General features: G+C 43.1%; 1 protein-coding gene across 1 annotated transcript; it reads left to right on the top strand.

The window, feature by feature from the left end:
* The first annotated feature begins 5,648 nt into the window (after positions 1 to 5,648).
* Positions 5,649 to 18,788, top strand: LOC117516763 (pigment epithelium-derived factor-like). The gene is made up of 7 exons (XM_034177613.1): positions 5,649 to 5,710; positions 11,434 to 11,629; positions 13,711 to 13,866; positions 16,225 to 16,428; positions 17,262 to 17,401; positions 18,016 to 18,226; positions 18,317 to 18,788. Exons 1-7 carry the CDS (start codon positions 5,651 to 5,653, stop codon positions 18,565 to 18,567), a joined length of 1,218 nt encoding a protein of 405 aa, XP_034033504.1. The 5' UTR covers positions 5,649 to 5,650; the 3' UTR covers positions 18,568 to 18,788.
* The last annotated feature ends 1,074 nt before the right edge of the window (positions 18,789 to 19,862 follow it).

A 19,862-nucleotide genomic window follows, 5' to 3' on the forward strand; every position in this document is an offset into this window, starting at 1 on the left:
CTCCAATTAAAGTTATGCTTCATCTCTGGTGTTAAATCAAACTGCAGCCAGTTTGTGTGTGTGTGTGTGTGTGTGTGTGTAGATGCACAGATGATAACAATGCTTTCTCAGTCTGTGAACAGGAACTTGGGTGACACGATTTCGTATCTGTTAGCTGTTTAATCTGCGCAGTTAGATTGATCTAGTATCTAGATTACGATTGTTTCCCAGTGTAATCTTTACGTGCCTTAACTAAAGCACTCCTTCTGCTGAATCACCTCTAAATTATTTACACATTATTCACTTTGCGTGTTTTTAGGAATCCGCTAGCTTAGCATAGCTACTAGCTCTTAGCCGATTTAGCATGGCGGCTTCTCCTGTCTCTCCCGCACTTTCTGCCTGGGTGTGAAAGTTTAGTTATTCCTCGGCCTCCTTTAGCAGTACGGTACTTCAATCAATCAATCAACTTTCTTTATATAGCGCCAAATCACAACAAGCAGTTGCCCCAAGGCGCTTTATATTGCAAGGCAAGGCCATACAACAATTATGTAAACCCCAACGGTCAAAACGACCCCCTGTGAGCAAGCACTTGGCTACAGTGGGAAGGAAAAACTCCCTTTTAACAGGAAGAAACCTCCAGCAGAACCAGGCTCAGGGAGGGGCAGTCTGCTGGGACTGGTTGGGGCTGAGGGAGAAAACCGGGAAAAGACATGCTGTGGAGGGGAGCAGAGATCCAATCACTAATGATTAAATGCAGAGTGGTGCATACAGAGCAAAAAGAGAAAGAAACAGTGAATCATGGGAACCCCCCCAGCAGTCTACGTCTATAGCAGCATAATAAGGGATGGTTCAGGTGTCACCCTGATCCAGCCCTAACTATAAGCTTTAGCAAAAAGGAAAGTTTTATAAGCCTAATCTTAAAAGTCGAGAGGGTGTCTGTCTCCCTCGATCTGAATTGGGAGCTGGTTCCACAGGAGAGGAGCCTGAAAGCTGAAGGCTCTGCCTCCCATTCTACTCTTACAAACCCTAGGAACTACAAGTAAGCCTGCAGTCTGAGAGCGAAGCGCTCTAATGGGGTGATATGGTACTACGAGGTCCCTAAGATAAGATGGGACCTGATAATTCAAAACCTTATAAGTAAGAAGAAGAATTTTAAATTCTATTCTAGAATTAACAGGAAGCCAATGAAGAAGGAGGCCAATATGGGCTGAGATATGCTCTCTCCTGCTAGTCCCCGTCAGTACTCTAGCCTGCAGCATTTGAATTAACTGAAGGCTTTTTAGAGAACTTTTAGGACAACCTGATACTAATGAATTACAATAGTCCAGCCTAGAGGAAATAAATGCATGAATTAGTTTTTCAGCATCACTCTGAGACAAGACCTTTCTGATTTTAGAGATATTGCGTAAATGCAAAAAGCAGTCCTACATATTGTTTAATCTGCGCTTTTGAAAGACATATCTTGTAATAAGTGCTTATTCGTAGCTTTGGAGGCCAGGCTGGGCGCGAATTGGGAGACTGCTCGCACCGTGGAAAATTCTACAGCTAGCCAGGCCCCTGTAGTCGGTGCGGACCAAGGTAGCTTGGCCGCCATTAGTTCCCCCTGGCAGATCCCGAGCAGCCGGGAAAGCAGGCTGACTGGGGACTGTGAGGAGGAAGCGTAGCCCTAAACAGAAATGCCCCGTGTACACCGCCAACCCGTTACATCTCTAACCGTTTTTCCCCACTCGACGACACACCCGCCGAGGATCAAACTCTGGTTATGGCGACTCTGTTTTGAGAAATGTGAAGTTAGCGACACCCAGCAACCATAGTCAATTGTCTTCCGGGGGCCAGAGCAGTGACATTGAAGGAAATTTGAAACTGCTGGCTAAGGCTAAGCGTAAATTTGGTAAGATTGTAATTCACGTCGGCAGTAATGACACCCGGTTACGCCAATCGGAGGTCACTAAAATTTAACATTAAATCGGTGTGAACTTTGCAAAACAATGTCGGACTCTGTAGTTTTCTCTGGGCCCCTCCCCAATCGGACCGGGAGTGACATGTTTAGTCCGCATGTTCTCCTTGAATTGCTGGCTGTCTGAGTGGTGTCCTAAAAAATGAGGTGGGCTTCATAGATAATTGGCAAAGCTTCTGGGGAAAACCTGGTCTTGTTAGGAGAGACGGCATCCATCCCACTTTGGATGGAGCAGCTCTCATTTCTAGAAATCTGGCCAATTTTCTTAAATCCTCCAAACCGTGACTATCCAGGGTTGGGACCAGGAAGCAGAGTTGTAGTCTACACACCTCTCTGCAGCTTCTCTCCCCCTGCCATCCCCTCATTACCCATCCCCGTAGAGACGGTGCCTGCTCCCAGACTACCAATAACCAGCAAAAATCTATTTAAGCATAAAAATTCAAAAAGAAAAAATAATATAGCACCTTCAATTGCACCACAGACTAAAACAGTTAAATGTGGTCTATTAAACATTAGGTCTCTCTCTTCTAAGTCCCTGTTGGTAAATGATATAATAATTGATCAACATATTGATTTATTCTGCCTAACAGAAACCTGGTTACAGCAGGATGAATATGTTAGTTTAAATGAGTCAACACCCCCGAGTCACACTAACTGTCAGAATGCTCGTAGCACGGGCCGGGGCGGAGGATTAGCAGCAATCTTCCATTCCAGCTTATTAATTAATCAAAAACCCAGACAGAGCTTTAATTCATTTGAAAGCTTGTCTCTTAGTCTTGTCCATCCAAATTGGAAGTCCCAAAACCAGTTTTATTTGTTATTATCTATCGTCCACCTGGTCGTTACTGTGAGTTTCTCTGTGAATTTTCAGACCTTTTGTCTGACTTAGTGCTTAGCTCAGATAAGATAATTATAGTGGGCGATTTTAACATCCACACAGATGCTGAGAATGACAGCCTCAACACTGCATTTAATCTATTATTAGACTCTATTGGCTTTGCTCAAAAAGTAAATGAGTCCACCCACCACTTTAATCATATCTTAGATCTTGTTCTGACTTATGGTATGGAAATTGAAGACTTAACAGTATTCCCTGAAAACTCCCTTCTGTCTGATCATTTCTTAATAACATTTACATTTACTCTGATGGACTACCCAGCAGTAGGGAATAGTTTCATTACACTAGAAGTCTTTCAGAAAGCGCTGTAACTAGGTTTAAGGATATGATTCCTTCTTTATGTTCTCTAATGCCATATACCAACACAGTGCAGAGTAGCTACCTAAACTCTGTAAGGGAGATAGAGTATCTCGTCAATAGTTTTACATCCTCATTGAAGACAACTTTGGATGCTGTAGCTCCTCTAAAAAAGAGAGCTTTAAATCAGAAGTGTCTGACTCCGTGATATAACTCACAAACTCGTAGCTTAAAGCAGATAACCCGTAAGTTGGAGAGGAAATGGCGTCTCACTAATTTAGAAGATCTTCACTTAGCCTGGAAAAAGAGTCTGTTGCTCTATAAAAAAGCCCTCCGTAAAGCTACGACATCTTTCTATCATCACTAATTGAAGAAAATAAGAACAACCCCAGGTTTCTTTTCAGCACTGTAGCCAGGCTGACAAAGAGTCAGAGCTCTATTGAGCTGAGTATTCCATTAACTTTAACTAGTAATGACTTCATGACTTTCTTTGCTAACAAAATTTTAACTATTAGAGAAAAAATTACTCATAACCATCCCCAAAGACGTATCGTTATCTTTGGCTGCTTTCAGTGATGCCGGTATTTGGTTAGACTCTTTCTCTCCGATTGTTCTGTCTGAGTTATTTTCATTAGTTACTTCATCCAAACCATCAACATGTTTATTAGACCCCATTCCTACCAGGCTGCTCAAGGAAGCCCTACCATTATTTAATGCTTCGATCGTAAATATGATCAATCTATCTTTGTTAGTTGGCTATGTACCACAGGCTTTTAAGGTGGCAGTAATTAAACCATTACTTAAAAGCCATCACTTGACCCAGCTATCTTAGCTAATTATAGGCCAATCTCCAACCTTCCTTTTCTCTCAAAAATTCTTGAAAGGGTAGTTGTAAAACAGCTAACTGATCATCTGCAGAGGAATGGTCTATTTGAAGAGTTTCAGTCAGGTTTTAGAATTCATCATAGTACAGAAACAGCATTAGTGAAGGTTACAAATGATCTTCTTATGGCCTCGGACAGTGGACTCATCTCTGTGCTTGTTCTGTTAGACCTCAGTGCTGCTTTTGATACTGTTGACCATAAAATTTTATTACAGAGATTAGAGCATGCCTAGGTATTAAAGGCACTGCGCTGCGGTGGTTTGAATCATATTTGTCTAATAGATTACAATTTGTTGATGTAAATGGGAATCTTCTTCACAGAGTAAAGTTAATTATGGAGTTCCACAAGGTTCTGTGCTAGGACCAATTTATCACTTTATACATGCTTCCCTTAGGCAGTATTATTAGACGGTATTGCTTAAATTTTCATTGTTACGCAGATGATACCCAGCTTTATCTATCCATGAAGCCAGAGGACACACACCAATTAGCTAAACTGCAGGATTGTCTTACAGACATAAAGACATGGATGACCTCTAATTTCCTGCTTTTAAACTCAGATAAAACTGAAGTTATTGTACTTGGCCCCACAAATCTTAGAAACATGGTGTCTAACCAGATCCTTACTCTGGATGGCATTACCCTGACCTCTAGTAATACTGTGAGAAATCTTGGAGTCATTTTTGATCAGGATATGTCATTCAAAGCGCATATTAAACAAATATGTAGGACTGCTTTTTGCATTTACGCAATATCTCTAAAATCAGAAAGGTCTTGTCTCAGAGTGATGCTGAAAAACTAATTCATGCATTATTTCCTCTAGGCTGGACTATTGTAATTCATTATTATCAGGTTGTCCTAAAGTTCCCTAAAAGCCTTCAGTTAATTCAAAATGCTGCAGCTAGAGTACTGACGGGGACTAGAAGGAGAGAGCATATCTCACCCATATTGGCCTCTCTTCATTGGCTTCCTGTTAATTCTAGAATAGAATTTAAAATTCTTCTTCTTACTTATAAGGTTTGAATTATCAGGTCCCATCTTATCTTAGGGACCTCGTAGTACCATATCACCCCATTAGAGCGCTTCGCTCTCAGACTGCAGGCTTACTTGTAGTTCCTAGGGTTTGTAAGAGTAGAATGGGAGGCAGAGCCTTCAGCTTTCAGGCTCCTCTCCTGTGGAACCAGCTCCCAATTCAGATCAGGGAGACAGACACCCTCTCTACTTTTAAGATTAGGCTTAAAACTTTCCTTTTTGCTAAAGCTTATAGTTAGGGCTGGATCAGGTGACCCTGAACCATCCCTTAGTTATGCTGCTATAGACGTAGACTGCTGGGGGGTTCCCATGATGCACTGTTTCTTTCTCTTTTTGCTCTGTATGCACCACTCTTGCCTTACAATATAAAGTGCCTTGGGGCAACTGTTTGTTGTGATTTGGCGCTATATAAAAAAATTGATTGATTGATCGATCTGGTCTTTCCTGGGGCGCAAAAATGGTCAGAAACAGTCCTGTAGACCAACCTTTGATGTGGTGTGGAAGTGGCACGTGGGATTATGAGAGCCATCAGTTCTTCATGTCTGCTGGCAAATGTTCACACCTGCGCAGTCATTGTGATGACTCAGTTTGTTTTTTTTCCAGAATGAAGGCGAGAACGTTCCTGCTGCTGTTTGGGACCGTGTTGAGCTGCTGTCAGGCGCAGGTATTCATACTCTGACATGGACTGTCCATCACTCTGAAGTCTAGATAAACCTGTTCAATATTTTCAGCACTTCTCCCTGCAAGCTAATTTCTGAATCCTGATCTTCACCTGACCTTGTATGTCCTGTCTTCTTCCTATTAATCTTCTGCCCTCTGTGTACAATCTTCAGTCTTCTAGCAGCTTCTCCATTCCCTATATTCTTGTGGTGCAAAACACCATATCATCTGCTAACAGGTGCAAACCTCAACACATCCATTAGTAGGTGAAAAAAGTAAGACCTGAAAGAAGATCCCTGATGCAAAGACTTGAACTGGAAACAGGTGTGATTCTTAAATGGACTGTATTTGTGTAGCACTTTTCCATCTGCGCTTTCCAAAGCGCTTTACAGTGATGCCTCACATTCACCCATTCACACAAACACACTCACACCCCGATACAGGGTGCTGCATGCAAGGTACTCACTACACACCGGAAGCAACTCGGCGATTAAGTACCATGCCCAAGGGCCCTTACTGATTTTTCTGGTCAGGCTGGGATTTAAACTGAGGATCCTCTGGTCTTAAGCCCAGTGCTTAACCACTAGACCATCACCTCCCACATCTCCTCCCTCCTTCTTCTAATCCAGGTCCTCAGTCCTGAATACGCTTACAAACTGGTCCTCATGTGTCTGTCTTACACATATAGTTTTGTTTTATGAGCCTGTTTTTTTTAACACAACCTGTCCAGACCTGCACTCCACAGAGTAATGTTCCTTCGCCTGAGCACTATGATGTCTTCACCTGAGACCATGACTTGTTTCAGCACTGCAAACTCTGACCGAGTTTCCTCTGAAGTGCAGAGGTTCTCAGTGTCAGTGGGTTCTTAAGGCTCTCTGACGACTGTTGTGCCACAGAGTCAGTTTCATCTATCGATGATCGTACCTGCACGTCATGTCTTCAGAATCAGAATTCAGAATCTTCACCTCATCCACGACACCACAGAACAGCCTTGGGTCATGGATGGCAACCATTCGGGTAGACAACTGTTCCATCTCTACCTTTCAGAAGTAACAATTGATCTGCCACAGCCAGGTGACGCGTGAATGTCCCCTTGACCTGTTACTGGAGTCCTCAACATTCAGGCACCTATGCATTGGATCATGAAGGCCTGCATTTCTATACCACTTTAACATCTAGGAGATGCTCAAATCAAGCATCGACAAATGCAGCATATAGGCAAAATGTCAACACCAACACTCCCTCAAATGCAACCAATCCTCCTCATCTTAGTCTAAGTAACCACAAGATCGACACACAGGCATTCTAGTGGTGCCCAAGGATCCTCTGAAGAGACCTGGTACCAAAGACATCCAGTCCTTGCCTTAGGTCAATGGTTAGAGTCCAAGTCTCACAACTGTACAGTAATCAGTCAATCAATCAACTTTTTTCTTATACAGCGCCAAATCACAACAAACAGTTGCCCCAAGGCGCTCCATATTGTAAGGCAAGGCCATACAATAATTATGAAAAACCCCAACGGTCAAAACGACCCCCTATGAGCAAGCACTTGGCAACAGTGGGAAGGAAAAACTCCCTTTTAACAGGAAGAAACCTCCAGCAGAACCAGGCTCAGGGAGGGGCAGTCTTCTGCTGAGACTGGTTGGGGCTGAGGGAAAAAACCAGGAAAAAGACATGCCGTGAAGGGGGGCAGAGATCGATCACTAATGATTAAATGCAGAGTGATGCATACGGAGCAAAAAGAGAAAGAACAGTGCATCATGGGAACCCCCCCACAATCTACGTCTAAAGCAGCATAACCAAGGGATGGTCCAGGGTCACCCGACCCAGCCCTAACTATAAGCCTTAGCGAAAAGGAAAGTTTTAAGCCTAATCTTAAAAGTAGAGAGGGTATCTGTCTCCCTGATCTGAATTGGGAGCTGGTTCCACAGGAGAGGAGCCTGAAAGCTGAAGGCTCTGCCTCCCATTCTACTCTTACAAACCCTAGGAACTACAAGTAAGCCCGCAGTCTGAGAGCGAAGCGCTCTAATGGGGTAATATGGTACTACGAGGTCCCTAAGATAAGATGGGACCTGATTATTCAAAACCTTATAAGTAAGAAGAAGAATTTTAAATTCTATTCTAGAATTAACAGGAAGCCAATGAAGAGAGGCCAACACGGGTGAGATATGCTCTCTCCTGCTAGTCCCCGTCATACTCTAGCTGCAGCATTCTGAACCAACTGAAGGCTTTTTAGGGAACTTTTAGGACAACCTGATAATAATGAATTACAATAGTCCAGCCTAGAGGAAATAAATGCATGAATTAGTTTTTCAGCATCACTCTGAGACAAGACCTTTCTGATTTTAGAGATATTGCGTAAATGCAAAAAGGCAGTCCTACATATTTGTTTAATATGCGCTTTGAATGACATATCCTGATCAAAAATGACTCCAAGATTTCTCACAGTATTACTAGAGATCAGGGAAATGCCATCCAGAGTAACGATCTGGTTAGACACCATGCTTCTAAGATTTGTGGGGCCAAGTACAATAACTTCAGTTTTATCTGAGTTTAAAAGCAGGAAATTAGAGGTCATCCATGTCTTTATGTCTGTAAGACAATCCTGCAGTTTAGCTAATTGGTGTGTATCCTCTGGCTTCATGGATAGATAAAGCTGGGTATCATCTGCGTAACAATGAAAATTTAAGCAATACCGTCTAATAATACTGCCTAAGGGAAGCATGTATAAAGTGAATAAAATTGGTCCTAGCACAGAACCTTGTGGAACTCCATAATTAACTTTAGTCTGTGAAGAAGATTCCCCATTTACATGAACAAACTGTAATCTATTAGACAAATATGATTCAAACCACCGCAGCGCAGTGCCTTTAATACCTATGACATGCTCTAATCTCTGTAATAAAATTTTATGGTCAACAGTATCAAAAGCAGCACTGAGGTCCAACAGAACAAGCACAGAGATAAGTCCACTGTCCGAAGCCATAAGAAGATCATTTGTAACCTTCACTAATGCTGTTTCTGTACTATGATGAATTCTAAAACCTGACTGAAACTCTTCAAATAGACCATTCCTCTGCAGGTGATCAGTTAGCTGTTTTACAACTACCCTCTCAAGAATCTTTGAGAGAAAAGGAAGGTTGGAGATTGGCCTATAATTAGCTAAGATAGCTGGGTCAAGTGATGGCTTTTTAAGTAATGGTTTAATTACTGCCACCTTAAAGGCCTGTGGTACATAACCAACTAACAAAGATAGATTGATCATATTTAAGATTGAAGCATTAAATAATGGTAGGACTTCCTTGAGCAGCCTGGCAGGAATGGGGTCTAATAAACATGTTGATGGTTTGGATGAAGTAACTAATGAAAATAACTCAGACAGAACAATCGGAGAGAAAGAGTCTAACCAAATACCGGCATCACTGAAAGCAGCCAAAGATAACGATACATCTTTGGGATGGTTATGAGTAATTTTTTCTCTAATAGTCAAAATTTTGTTAGCAAAGAAAGTCATGAAGTCATTACTAGTTAAAGTTAATGGAATACTCAGCTCAATAGAGCTCTGACTCTTTGTCAGCCTAGCTACAGTGCTGAAAGAAACCTGAGGTTATTCTTATTTTCTTCAATTAGTGATGAGTAGAAAGATGTCCTAGCTTTACGGAGGGCTTTTTTCATATCCTTAAACCTAGTTACAGCGCTTTCTGAAAGACTTCTAGTGTAATGAAACTTATTCCCCACTGCAGGGTAGTCCATCAGGGTAAATGTAAATGTTATTAAAAATGATCAGACAGAAGGGAGTTTTCAGGGAATACTGTTAAGTCTTCTATTTCCATACCATAAGTCAGAACAAGATCTAAGATATGATTAAAGTGGTGGGTGGACTCATTTACTTTTTGAGCAAAGCCGATAGAGTCTAATAATAGATTAAATGCAGTGTTGAGGCTGTCATTCTCAGCATCTGTGTGGATGTTAAAATCGCCCACTATAATTATCTTATCTGAGCTAAGCACTAAGTCAGACAAAAGGTCTGAAAATTCACAGAGAAACTCACAGTAACGACCAGGTGGACGATAGATAATAACAAATAAAACTGGTTTTTGGGACTTCCAATTTGGATGGACAAGACTAAGAGACAAGCTTTCAAATGAATTAAAGCTCTGTCTAGGTTTTTGATTAATTAATAAGCTGGAATGGAAGATTGCTGCTAATCCTCCGCCAGGGCCCGTGCTACGAGCATTCTGACAGTTAGTGTGACTCGGGGGTGTTGACTCATTTAAACTAACATATTCATCCTGCTGTAACCAGGTTTCTGTTAGGCAGAATAAATCAATACGTTGATCAATTATTATATCATTTACCAACAGGGACTTAGAAGAGAGAGACCTAATGTTTAATAGACCACATTTAACTGTTTTAGTCTGTGGTGCAATTGAAGGTGCTATATTATTTTTTCTTTTTGAATTTTTATGCTTAAATAGATTTTTGCTGGTTATTGGTGGTCCTGGAGCAGGCACCGTCTCTACGGGGATGGGGCAACGAGGGGATGGCAGGGGGAGAGAAGCTGCAGAGAGGTGTATAAGACCACAGCTCTGCCTCCTGGTCCCAACGCTAGACAGTCACAGTTTGGAGGATCCAAGAAAATTGGCCAGATTTCTAGAAATGAGAGCTGCTCCCTCTAAAGTGGGATGGATGCCGTCTCTCCTAACAAGACCAGGTTTTCCCCAGAAGCTTTGCCAATTATCAATGAAGCCCACCTCATTTTTTGGACACCACTCAGACAGCCAGCAATTCAAGGAGAACATGCGGCTAAACATGTCACTCCCGGTCTGATTGGGGAGGGGCCCAGAGAAAACAACAGAGTCCGACATTGTTTTTGCAAAGTTACACACCGATTTAATGTTAATTTTAGAAGTAAGACAGGAAACACAAGGACCCGAAAAACTGGACAAAGATATCAGCATAACCAAACACCTCTGTCCATCAAATTCATTAAATACATCAAACACAGCGTCACATGGCCGTAACTTCATGCATCCGTGTTTCGTGTTTTGACCGTAGGACTCTGCATCACTTTTGAACTGAGAAGCTTCGTTTCAGCCGTTGCACTAAAGCCGCTTCACACTTTCTTTAGGAGGCTGACAAATGGTGCAGCACATGTTACAAATCGCACCGCGGATACATTTTGAAGCAGTTAGCTTGAAACTTGTCTTTGGACCTCCGCTTCACTTTACTTGTGTTAATGTCGCCTGTCTGAGAATCTCGAGCATTAGCCTTGCTAATGTTAGCTTAAATGCTACTGCCATTTGCATTCGTCCTTTTGGGTTCTGCTGTTTTTCTGAGCAGGTTCCACTTCAGATGATGCGCACGTATGTTTCGGCTGGTGGGCCGTGATTGGACTCCTTCAGTTTATATGCTAGTGAGAGAAGCTACAAGAGCAGATGGTCATAGTGTTGCACACAGAGAGAGATGGAGAGAGAGAGAAAGAGAGAGATGGAGATTAGGCAGCTAAATGCTTCCAGGTTGGAAGTCAGCCCATCTGGTCCTGCCACACTTCTGACCAGGTGCCAGTCATCCAGCGCGCTGCACCAGAGTTATTTCACTGTGACATTATGACAGATGTTTCTGGAATGTGAAAGACACTGCGTTTGAGTTGTAAACTAGAACCGGATGTTTTCTGGCCCCATTTCCTGTATTCATGGGTTTAATGTGTTTACTGATCCCTTTCAGCTGGAGACGGCAGTTGAGGAGGCTGGCGAGGAGGAGGAACATGTCGAGCTTTTCACCACACCTGCGACAAAGATGGGCGCTGCCACCTCAGACTTTGGCTACAACCTGTATCGTGCCATGGCGAGTCGTGACCCTAACGCCAACATCTTCTTGGCCCCCATCAGTGTTTCTGCAGTGCTGACACAGCTGTCCATGGGTGAAGACACAGACACTCTTTAAACAAACTAAACCACAGCTTTAGCTTTCACCACCATGCCGGACATGTGCACCTTTGACCTTTAGTGTGATTTGGTGTGCTGGAATGTCCGAGAGCCTGTCAAGGGTGACCCCGGCCTCTCGTCCAGTGACAGCTGGGATAGGTTCCAAACCTGTGACCCCAGCACCCTGGTCATGTCAGTGATACATGTGGCAGAATGTTTATTCTTTGAAAGCAAAAGTAATTCTATTTCAAGGAGATTTTCCCAAAATATACCCCACTGTGTTGCAATTAGAGTCAAAGACAAACCCCAGTATGCAGGCAATGAGGACACAAGATATGTTGCAAAAACCACAGTGATTTAATGACCAAAAGGTGAACCAACAATCCAAACACGCAATGTGCCAGAACAAGAAAACCCCAGTGTTCAAACAAAAACATAGGCTGGAGTCCAAAGAGGGGGTACAAAAGAATAAACAAAACTAACAATGGATCAAAAACCACAGGAGACTATAACGCAAGGTACTTACAAATCAAGACAGCTGGTTAGACACATGTATGACATGACAAGGAAATAACACCAACATGAACAGATGACGTCAAACAACTGGCAACCAGATGGGGGAAGGTACGGCTTAAAAACAAATGAACTGATTAGCAACAGGTGCACAGAATCACAGAAGAAAGGAACTGCAAAGACATGATAAATACAGGAACACAAGGAGACTGAGAAATAAACAGATATCTGAAGATAAGTGGGATCAGAAAACCTAATAATGAAAACCAACAAACGACATAAGACCAAAAGACACGTCAAGTACAAAACATCCATGGAACTGAGGAGTTAGTGCAACAAAAGGAAAACCGACAAGAAGATGAATAATAAACATGGGCAATAAAACCACAACAGGAACTAACCAAATCAAACACTAAATCAAAGAACACTGAATCAAAGAAAATAAACATGGAACTCAAAACAGAATAGTGAGCAACCTGGGGACAACACCTGATAAACCTAAGAATCACATAAAGAAACTGATGAGCAAAAAACATGAAGACATGGTGACCTATGGATGGGGACTGATAATGACGGCACAGACAGAGGACTAACCACAGAGAATACAGAGAGACAGAATAACAGACACAAACAGAGGACAACCACCAAAGGGTCCCACATGGATGACAGACCAGGGAGGAGACACACTGAATACAAAAAGACAATAACACATAACGTAGACACAAACCCGAGGGTCGAATAAATACACATAAAGCACAGACATAAGTGACAGAACACACACACACAATATTTACTTTTGTTCTTTGAAATTTAATTGCACAAAATATCACAACCTTGGAACTCAGAAATTTGGGCTATTGAGCAGGAAGCTGTCCCGGAATACTGAGTCTAAACTAAACATCATTATTTTGCGGAGGCACTTCTATAGGAGTACCTGTTTAGCCTGGTTCCATGAACTCATGAAGTCCTTTAAAAAGGCACGTATGTGTCCATGGAGTCAGAACGCGGACGTGTAGCCGCCACACACACCTGAGAAGGCCAACGAGCTTTCACTTTATTCATTGTACGCTTTCCTCAAACAAATTTGCATAAAGTTAAACCGGGATTGCCTCCTCAACAGGTGCCTCTAGAGGGCGATAGAGCCCAAAGAAGTGGTGGGGCTCTGTCTTGGTTGGAGTAACTCAGTATTCTGTAGTCAAACAAAAGCCACATATGTGTTGAGAAGGATTCACATTCCCCAACTGCTTGCTCGGATTCTGGTGGACACCAACTGATTCAGTAAAATAACGATGTTGCTGTCAAAGACAAAGTAAACAGTCGCTGTCACTCAGATTTATGTCACATTTGTTGCACCCTCATGGGCAGACTGGGGGCACGTCTAGGCACATGCGTTTCTTAAAGTTACGTAGAGGTGATGACTGTCCAGGGTGCGTATCCCTGAAACTAACCACACAAATTTGATATTGAACAGCAAATTAAATGTTTATTGGTAATGAAAAGTGTTTGTGTGTCTGAATTTGAAGTTAATCTGAACTCACATTCCATCATCCCTGATTTCCTGCAGGAGCTTCCGAGCGAGCTGAGCGGCAACTGTTCAGGGCCCTGAGGTACCACACGCTGCAGGACCCCCAGCTCCACAACACGCTGAGAGACCTGCTGACTGCGGTTCAGATGGCCGGCAAAGGCCTCAGCGCTGCAGCGCGCCTCTATCTGTCACGAAGTAAGTTTAGCAAACGTAGCGGCTTCTGTGTGTCAAAGTGCAGTTTAACACCACAAACCCGAACCACGTGGACACCGGTGTAGGGGATTTTCTGCCTTCAGATCCACTCCCTCGGTAGTTTAATGTGGTGAGCAAACCCAAAGACAGGAAATGGACTTCAAAAGCAGACTGTATTAAAAAGATACCTTCTCTTAATGAACAGTCATTACGAGAGCACTGGACTCCTGCAGCAAACATTCCCCCGCAGGAGCTGCATGCAAGAGTCCCACCCTAGCGCCCTGCCTACGTTTTAAGCCTGTTCTAAACCCGCACCCAGATGGGCGGGCCTTTGCCCTGTGTGTAGATCAGTAGAGCTATGTGATTGGTTGGATAGTGTTGCATTTGACATTTATATGCGGGTGACCTGCTTGCGTTGTTTATCTGAAACAGTATGTGTCATATCAAAACGGTATTGTGTCTGTGTGGCGTGATAATCAAAGAACAGCATGCATCACGGTGCATTAAAATGCTACGTTTCCAGCCACGACAAGGAACTAAGGTATTTTCAGATGTCGTTTTCCAAAATCAGGACACTTTATGTAGATACGTGTCTGTCAGACTGTGATGATCAATTGGACTGAAGCGAACAGGTAATATTTACTCCATGTGTGAATGAAACAGTCTGTTTGCATGAGGACCGCAGTGTTCAGCCCATCAGTGGACAGCACTGATGGGTGTATTTAGACTTATGAGTAAATTACAAGAAACGTGCCAACAATCACATAACTTACCTACAACTTATGTTCCGCATGTGCAGACGTATGAGTCACATATGTTGAAAATTTTCGGCATGCCCAAAATCTTAATACAACATACAGAAGATAAGGAAACAAGGAGAAGCCTGCCAGAAGTTCTTTCTGGCAGTCCATAGGAAGGATACCTGCATCCCAAATGGAAGCTATGTGTGCTTGCAATGTCAGGAGACCAGCATCTCCTGCTTGAAGAAGGTCAGCAACAGTACCAAAGAACCCTCAGTTGTTCCTTTCACAGACCAGGTAGCTGAGTGGATGAAGAGCTGGTCTGCCAATATGTAGACCTGGCTTCAAATCCTGCTAATGCTACCTGTGCCCTTGGACAAGACACTTAATCTGTATCATCTCCATCTATCCAGCTGCAACTGGATACCGGTCTTGTCTCAGGAAGTAACCCTTCCCTTCCAGGTGTTGTCATTGACTCTGATCCACTTAACACTATGAAATCCAGAGATAAGCGCTTCAGGACTTACATCTCAGCTGTTCCTTTACTTTTGCAGCTTTACTGAGAACAGCTAACTGCTGGATCAGGTGTGGGAGATGTTGGTTTGTTTTCAGTTTGGTGGGTTGTTCCACTTGAATGAAGAAAAATTTTAAGGCTCTTTCCAAGTTGGCTTTTACATCTTCTGAATACAATGCAATTAAACACTGGAGACAATGTCACACATCTTTGGTGGACTGGAAACTTTAAAATGTCCATAGAGGTGTGAATGTTTGTTTGTCTGTATGTGGTCCTGCTACAGACTGGCGTCCTGTCCAGGGTGAACTCCACCTCACGCCCTCTGACTGCTGGGATAGACTCCAGCGCGACCCTTAGCTGGAGTAAGTGGTTGAAGATGAGTGAGTGAGTGAGTGAGTGAGTGAGTAAGTGTCTCCACCTGTCCCCATGTGCTCACACGGGTCACCGTTACTTTGCCCATTTCTTTTCTTCGTCTCCTGACAATGAGGACAACCAGCATCGACTTGCAAACTGTGCAAACAAACCAGACCATGGTTCAATTTTATCCAGACTGAGACTGCCTCTTGTGATCAGACCAAATTTTGGTGGTTTGTTCCAGTTCGTGGTCCCAGGCAGCTTCACACTTGCTATTTTGTTTTGCATCAACCTTTATTGGCAAACCGCCGAAGGATTAAATAAATAAAACAATATGAAGTTCCAGTTGTTCATGTTGGTTGGTTCTCTGAGTGATCGTCGGCTGCAGCTGAACAAAATTATTTCTGACATCCTGCTGTTGTTGCAGTCATCTTGCTTTCTTTCTTGTCTCCTTGAGAAGACCAGGAGCTGTGTGTGGTTCAGGAAGACCATCCAGCATAAACCTTGTGCCAAATCCCAGTGCAGATCTGTTCTTGACCTACTGTGGTGACCCCAACATGGTACCATTGTTGGTGTGGAAAGATGTTTAGTCCACAAAAGCTGTAGTTGTTTTTATGAAGGTTTCTGTTTTGTTCCATGTGAAAAGTCTGAGAAAAGTATTTTGTGTGGTATTATGTCTTTATGTGGACTTTTTAATGTCACGTACGAATCCTGTCATCATGTGAGGTCCCTGACCAGCTTGTGTGTCCTCAGGACTTCGAGTGAAGCAGGACTTCTTCACGTTGGTGGAGCAGCAGTACAATGTTCGGCCGAAGGCTCTCAATGCCCCGGGCACAGCCATGAAAGAGATCAACGACTGGGTGGCACAAGAGACGGGCGGGAAGGTGCAGCGCATCCTGTCCAAAGCCTTACCTAGAAACCCTGGAGTCAACGCTGTGAGCGCTGCATTTTTCAAAGGTGGGCACCACGACCGTCGCTAGGGTTGGTGGGGGGGCTGGAGATGGTAAGACATCCTGTGTCAAATATTTTATTCTGCAATTATAACTGGATTTTTAGTGGCCACCCAGAACATGAATAAATGAATATGCCCATGTACCAAACATACTGTATTAACGAGCACCAGGATTTGCGAAAAGCAGTTAAAAATTAAAAAAATTATGGTGGGCAATAATGAATAATATGCCCAACAACAACAATAATGATGACACCAAAAATGAGAATTTGTGTATTATAAGAGCTAAAACATTGCACAATTAATATTATGCTAAATGTCGTTTCATGACCATAATGTTACACTAAGTGGAATTGATGTGCTATAAAAAAGTATGTTTTCTTAATTTTTAACAAATATCTGAAAGCATTAAGGTGTAGTTAGGACTTTGCATTGGACTGACTTTAATATGGTCTGATACTGAAGAATAGATACTCAGTATAAAATGACTCGGACTAGGATTAGTGGTAAAAACCTGACCAGGTCATCCGTATTGCTGACTCTGTGTCTGTGTGAATGTGAGAGGTGGGGCTTGTGTCTTTGTGGTGACCTCATGAGGGACAAGTGGACCTCCACCCAGTGTGGACTGAGCGAGGCTAAAACGCCCCCTAATGACCGGTAATGTGGCAGGGAATGCAAACAGTAGGGGATTAAGAACAAATCCCTGTAGAACTCCAATATAAAGTTATGCTTCATCTCTGGTGTTAAATCAAACTGCAGCCAGTTGTGTGTGTGTGTGTGTGTGTGTGTGTGTGTAGATGCACAGATGATAACAATGCTTTCTCATGTCTGTGAACAGGAACTTGGGTGACACGATTTGGTCAGAGTGGCACAACGGAGAATTTCCAGCTGGATGGTGAAAACTCAGTTCGTGTTCCCATGATGCAACAGGATAACTACCCCATCAAGATGGGAATCGACTCAGATCTGAGTTGCACTGTGAGTGTTTTTGACTTTCAAACATCTCCAATATCAAATGTGGAAAAGAAAATTAATGTGGGAGAAACAGTTTAACTTCCTTTACCCAGAATTCTGTGTGGCGATGTTGTAAATGCCACCTATGACGCCTGCAGAAACAGGATCAGCCTTTTTAAAGAAGTCGGTTCAATTCTTAAGACTGTCCTTAACGCTGATTTTGATGAAGTGCAGCTGGAGTCCGATGGACTGAATGAGTCTGCTGGCGGGTTTCTGTGACCCTCCAAAAGTCGTGAACTAACCATAAACAAACATCTCAAATATTGTAAAAACATTTTATGCTCACATGAGATGCTTTTAATAGGCAATTTGAAAAGCCTATTTTGCAAAATACTAATAGAAACATTTTTTTCTACAGTTACCGGGTCACATGACTCTAAACACATGATATGTAGACGGAGAGTTTGTTCTGCCCTATGACAGGACGTTACACGGTCATATTTAGTGGGACTTACAGATCTGTCACCATGATGACTGGAATTGCAGTCACGATGCTGTCATTTCTCTGTCGCTTCTTGTTTTCTGTTTATAAATTCATTGTGAGATCAGTCCTGAGCTGAAGTTCTTGGTTCCTACAGATCGCTCAGATCCAGATGCAGGATGATGTCAGCATGTTCGTCTTCCTCCCAGACGATGTAAGCGCCAACATGACCCTCCTGGAGGAGAGCCTGACTGCTGAGTTTGTGCAGGATCTGTCCCAGACGCTCCTTCCCACCCAGGTGTCCCTCAAATTGCCTGTCTTAAAGCCAAGCTACTCCACAGACCTGCTACCGGTACTTGGTGACCTAGGTGAGTCTACATTGCCAGGGAGTGAGGACCAGTGCTTCATCGATAGCTCCTCCTCTTCCTCCTCACGTCTCGCTCTCTTTCTTTCCACAGGTCTCTCTGAATGGTTAGTGGAACCTGACTTGGAGAAGATCTCGGCTCAGTCGGTGAAGCTCACCAGTGTCAATCACAAAGTCGTCATGGAGATGGCGCCAGAGGGGAACCAGTACCCCAGTGCCACCTCGGTGCCAAGTAACCTGTCGTACCACGTGGACCGGCCCTTCCTCTACCTGATCCGCGATGAAGCTTCAGGAGCACCGCTCGTCATCGGCAAGGTCGTGAACCCGAAAACGTTGACAGCATAGATGTTTGCAGAAGGTCCACGAGGCAAATTTCAGCTGGCAAATGTATTCAAGGATTTTCATTTTTGGTCCATTTTACATGATTTTTACTTTTCATGTTGAAACACGCCAGCGTGATCATGTTTGTGTGTCAGAATACTGAAAACACGGCGACCAAAAACTGGTGAATGAAACAAATCAAATATTGTCATTTGTTTTACGCAAAATAAATACGACAATGAAATAAAACATGTCTTGAAACATGTCTTTTGTCCTGACAGGAATACTTTAACAACCACACACAGATTTCAGTGAAGTCCACTGTGGATGAACCATAGTCTGACATGTCTTGGGCGCCACACAAGGACAAAGTGTTGCAGTTATAGTTCCACTTCGTTCATTGTGAGGGATCTTCCCGTGGTCATGTGATGCACTGCACTGGTGATCAGGACCCACGGACCCAGAAAAGATGAAGGACACATCCACATATCACCTGCCAATGGCAGACAGGCGTGTGCTGTCCGGAACTGGAGGAGGACTGATGGTCTGCCTGTCTGGTTCTGTGAGGTGGTGGATCCATCACCACTTGCTGACCTCATCCCTTTGCAATACACAGTAAAATCATCAGTGTACAATTAACACTGTCAATGTTAGTTTTACACTGGTGATTTTACTGTGTGGTATTAAATAATTTATGGCTTCTCCTGTTTTTGGCTCCGAGTCACCTCAGCAGACTTTAGATTCACATGTCGATTTGGCATGTTTTACCCCACATGTCCTTCTGGAAGTAACTCCAGATGTACAAGGAAAATCATGTATGCGTGAACTTGATCCAGGGACCTTCTAGGTGGGAAGTGAGCATGTGGACCACTTACACCATTGTGCCAACACCCCTTTGCATAGTAATAAAATTAAAGACAGAGTTATACTTTGGGGCCATTCCCTTTGGTCTGAACCAAACCAAAGTGGAATTGCAAAACTTACAGCCATGTGAGGTTGGCTTTAAAAACAAGTCACTCTCCATAGACACCCATGTTAAAATGTCCGACTTGACAGCAGAAATAAACCTTTTTTTTATATGCCTCATTAGTTTAAGCCATAAAGATCTGCATATTAGGGGTGTGGCCGATTTGAGCGACAGGTTCCATCAAATCAGCCAACTGTTAGAAAGGTGCTACTGGCCTCCATCTAACAGGCTGCTAGTTCCTTTATGAACATGTTAGTACAAATATGAGATAATATGGCGTGCTGTGTGGTTAACTGTACTAACGGGCCTAAAGTCTGTGCTCCAGTGTTTTTGGTGAGTGATATTTTCCTCA

Source organism: Thalassophryne amazonica, chromosome 9 (assembly GCF_902500255.1).
Source record: "Thalassophryne amazonica chromosome 9, fThaAma1.1, whole genome shotgun sequence".
Classification (NCBI taxonomy): domain Eukaryota; kingdom Metazoa; phylum Chordata; class Actinopteri; order Batrachoidiformes; family Batrachoididae; genus Thalassophryne; species Thalassophryne amazonica.

What these genes read in the sequence shown, in the direction of transcription:
- LOC117516763 (XM_034177613.1), top strand. Translation starts at nt 5,651, where the DNA reads ATGAAGGCGAGAACGTTCCTGCTGCTGTTTGGGACCGTGTTGAGCTGC. An exon ending in TGAGCTGCTGTCAGGCGCAG is followed by an intron (nt 5,711 to 11,433) that starts GTATTCATACTC and finishes GATCCCTTTCAG; the next exon opens with CTGGAGACGGCAGTTGAGGA. An exon ending in GAGCGCTGCATTTTTCAAAG is followed by an intron (nt 16,429 to 17,261) that starts GTGGGCACCACG and finishes GTCTGTGAACAG; the next exon opens with GAACTTGGGTGACACGATTT.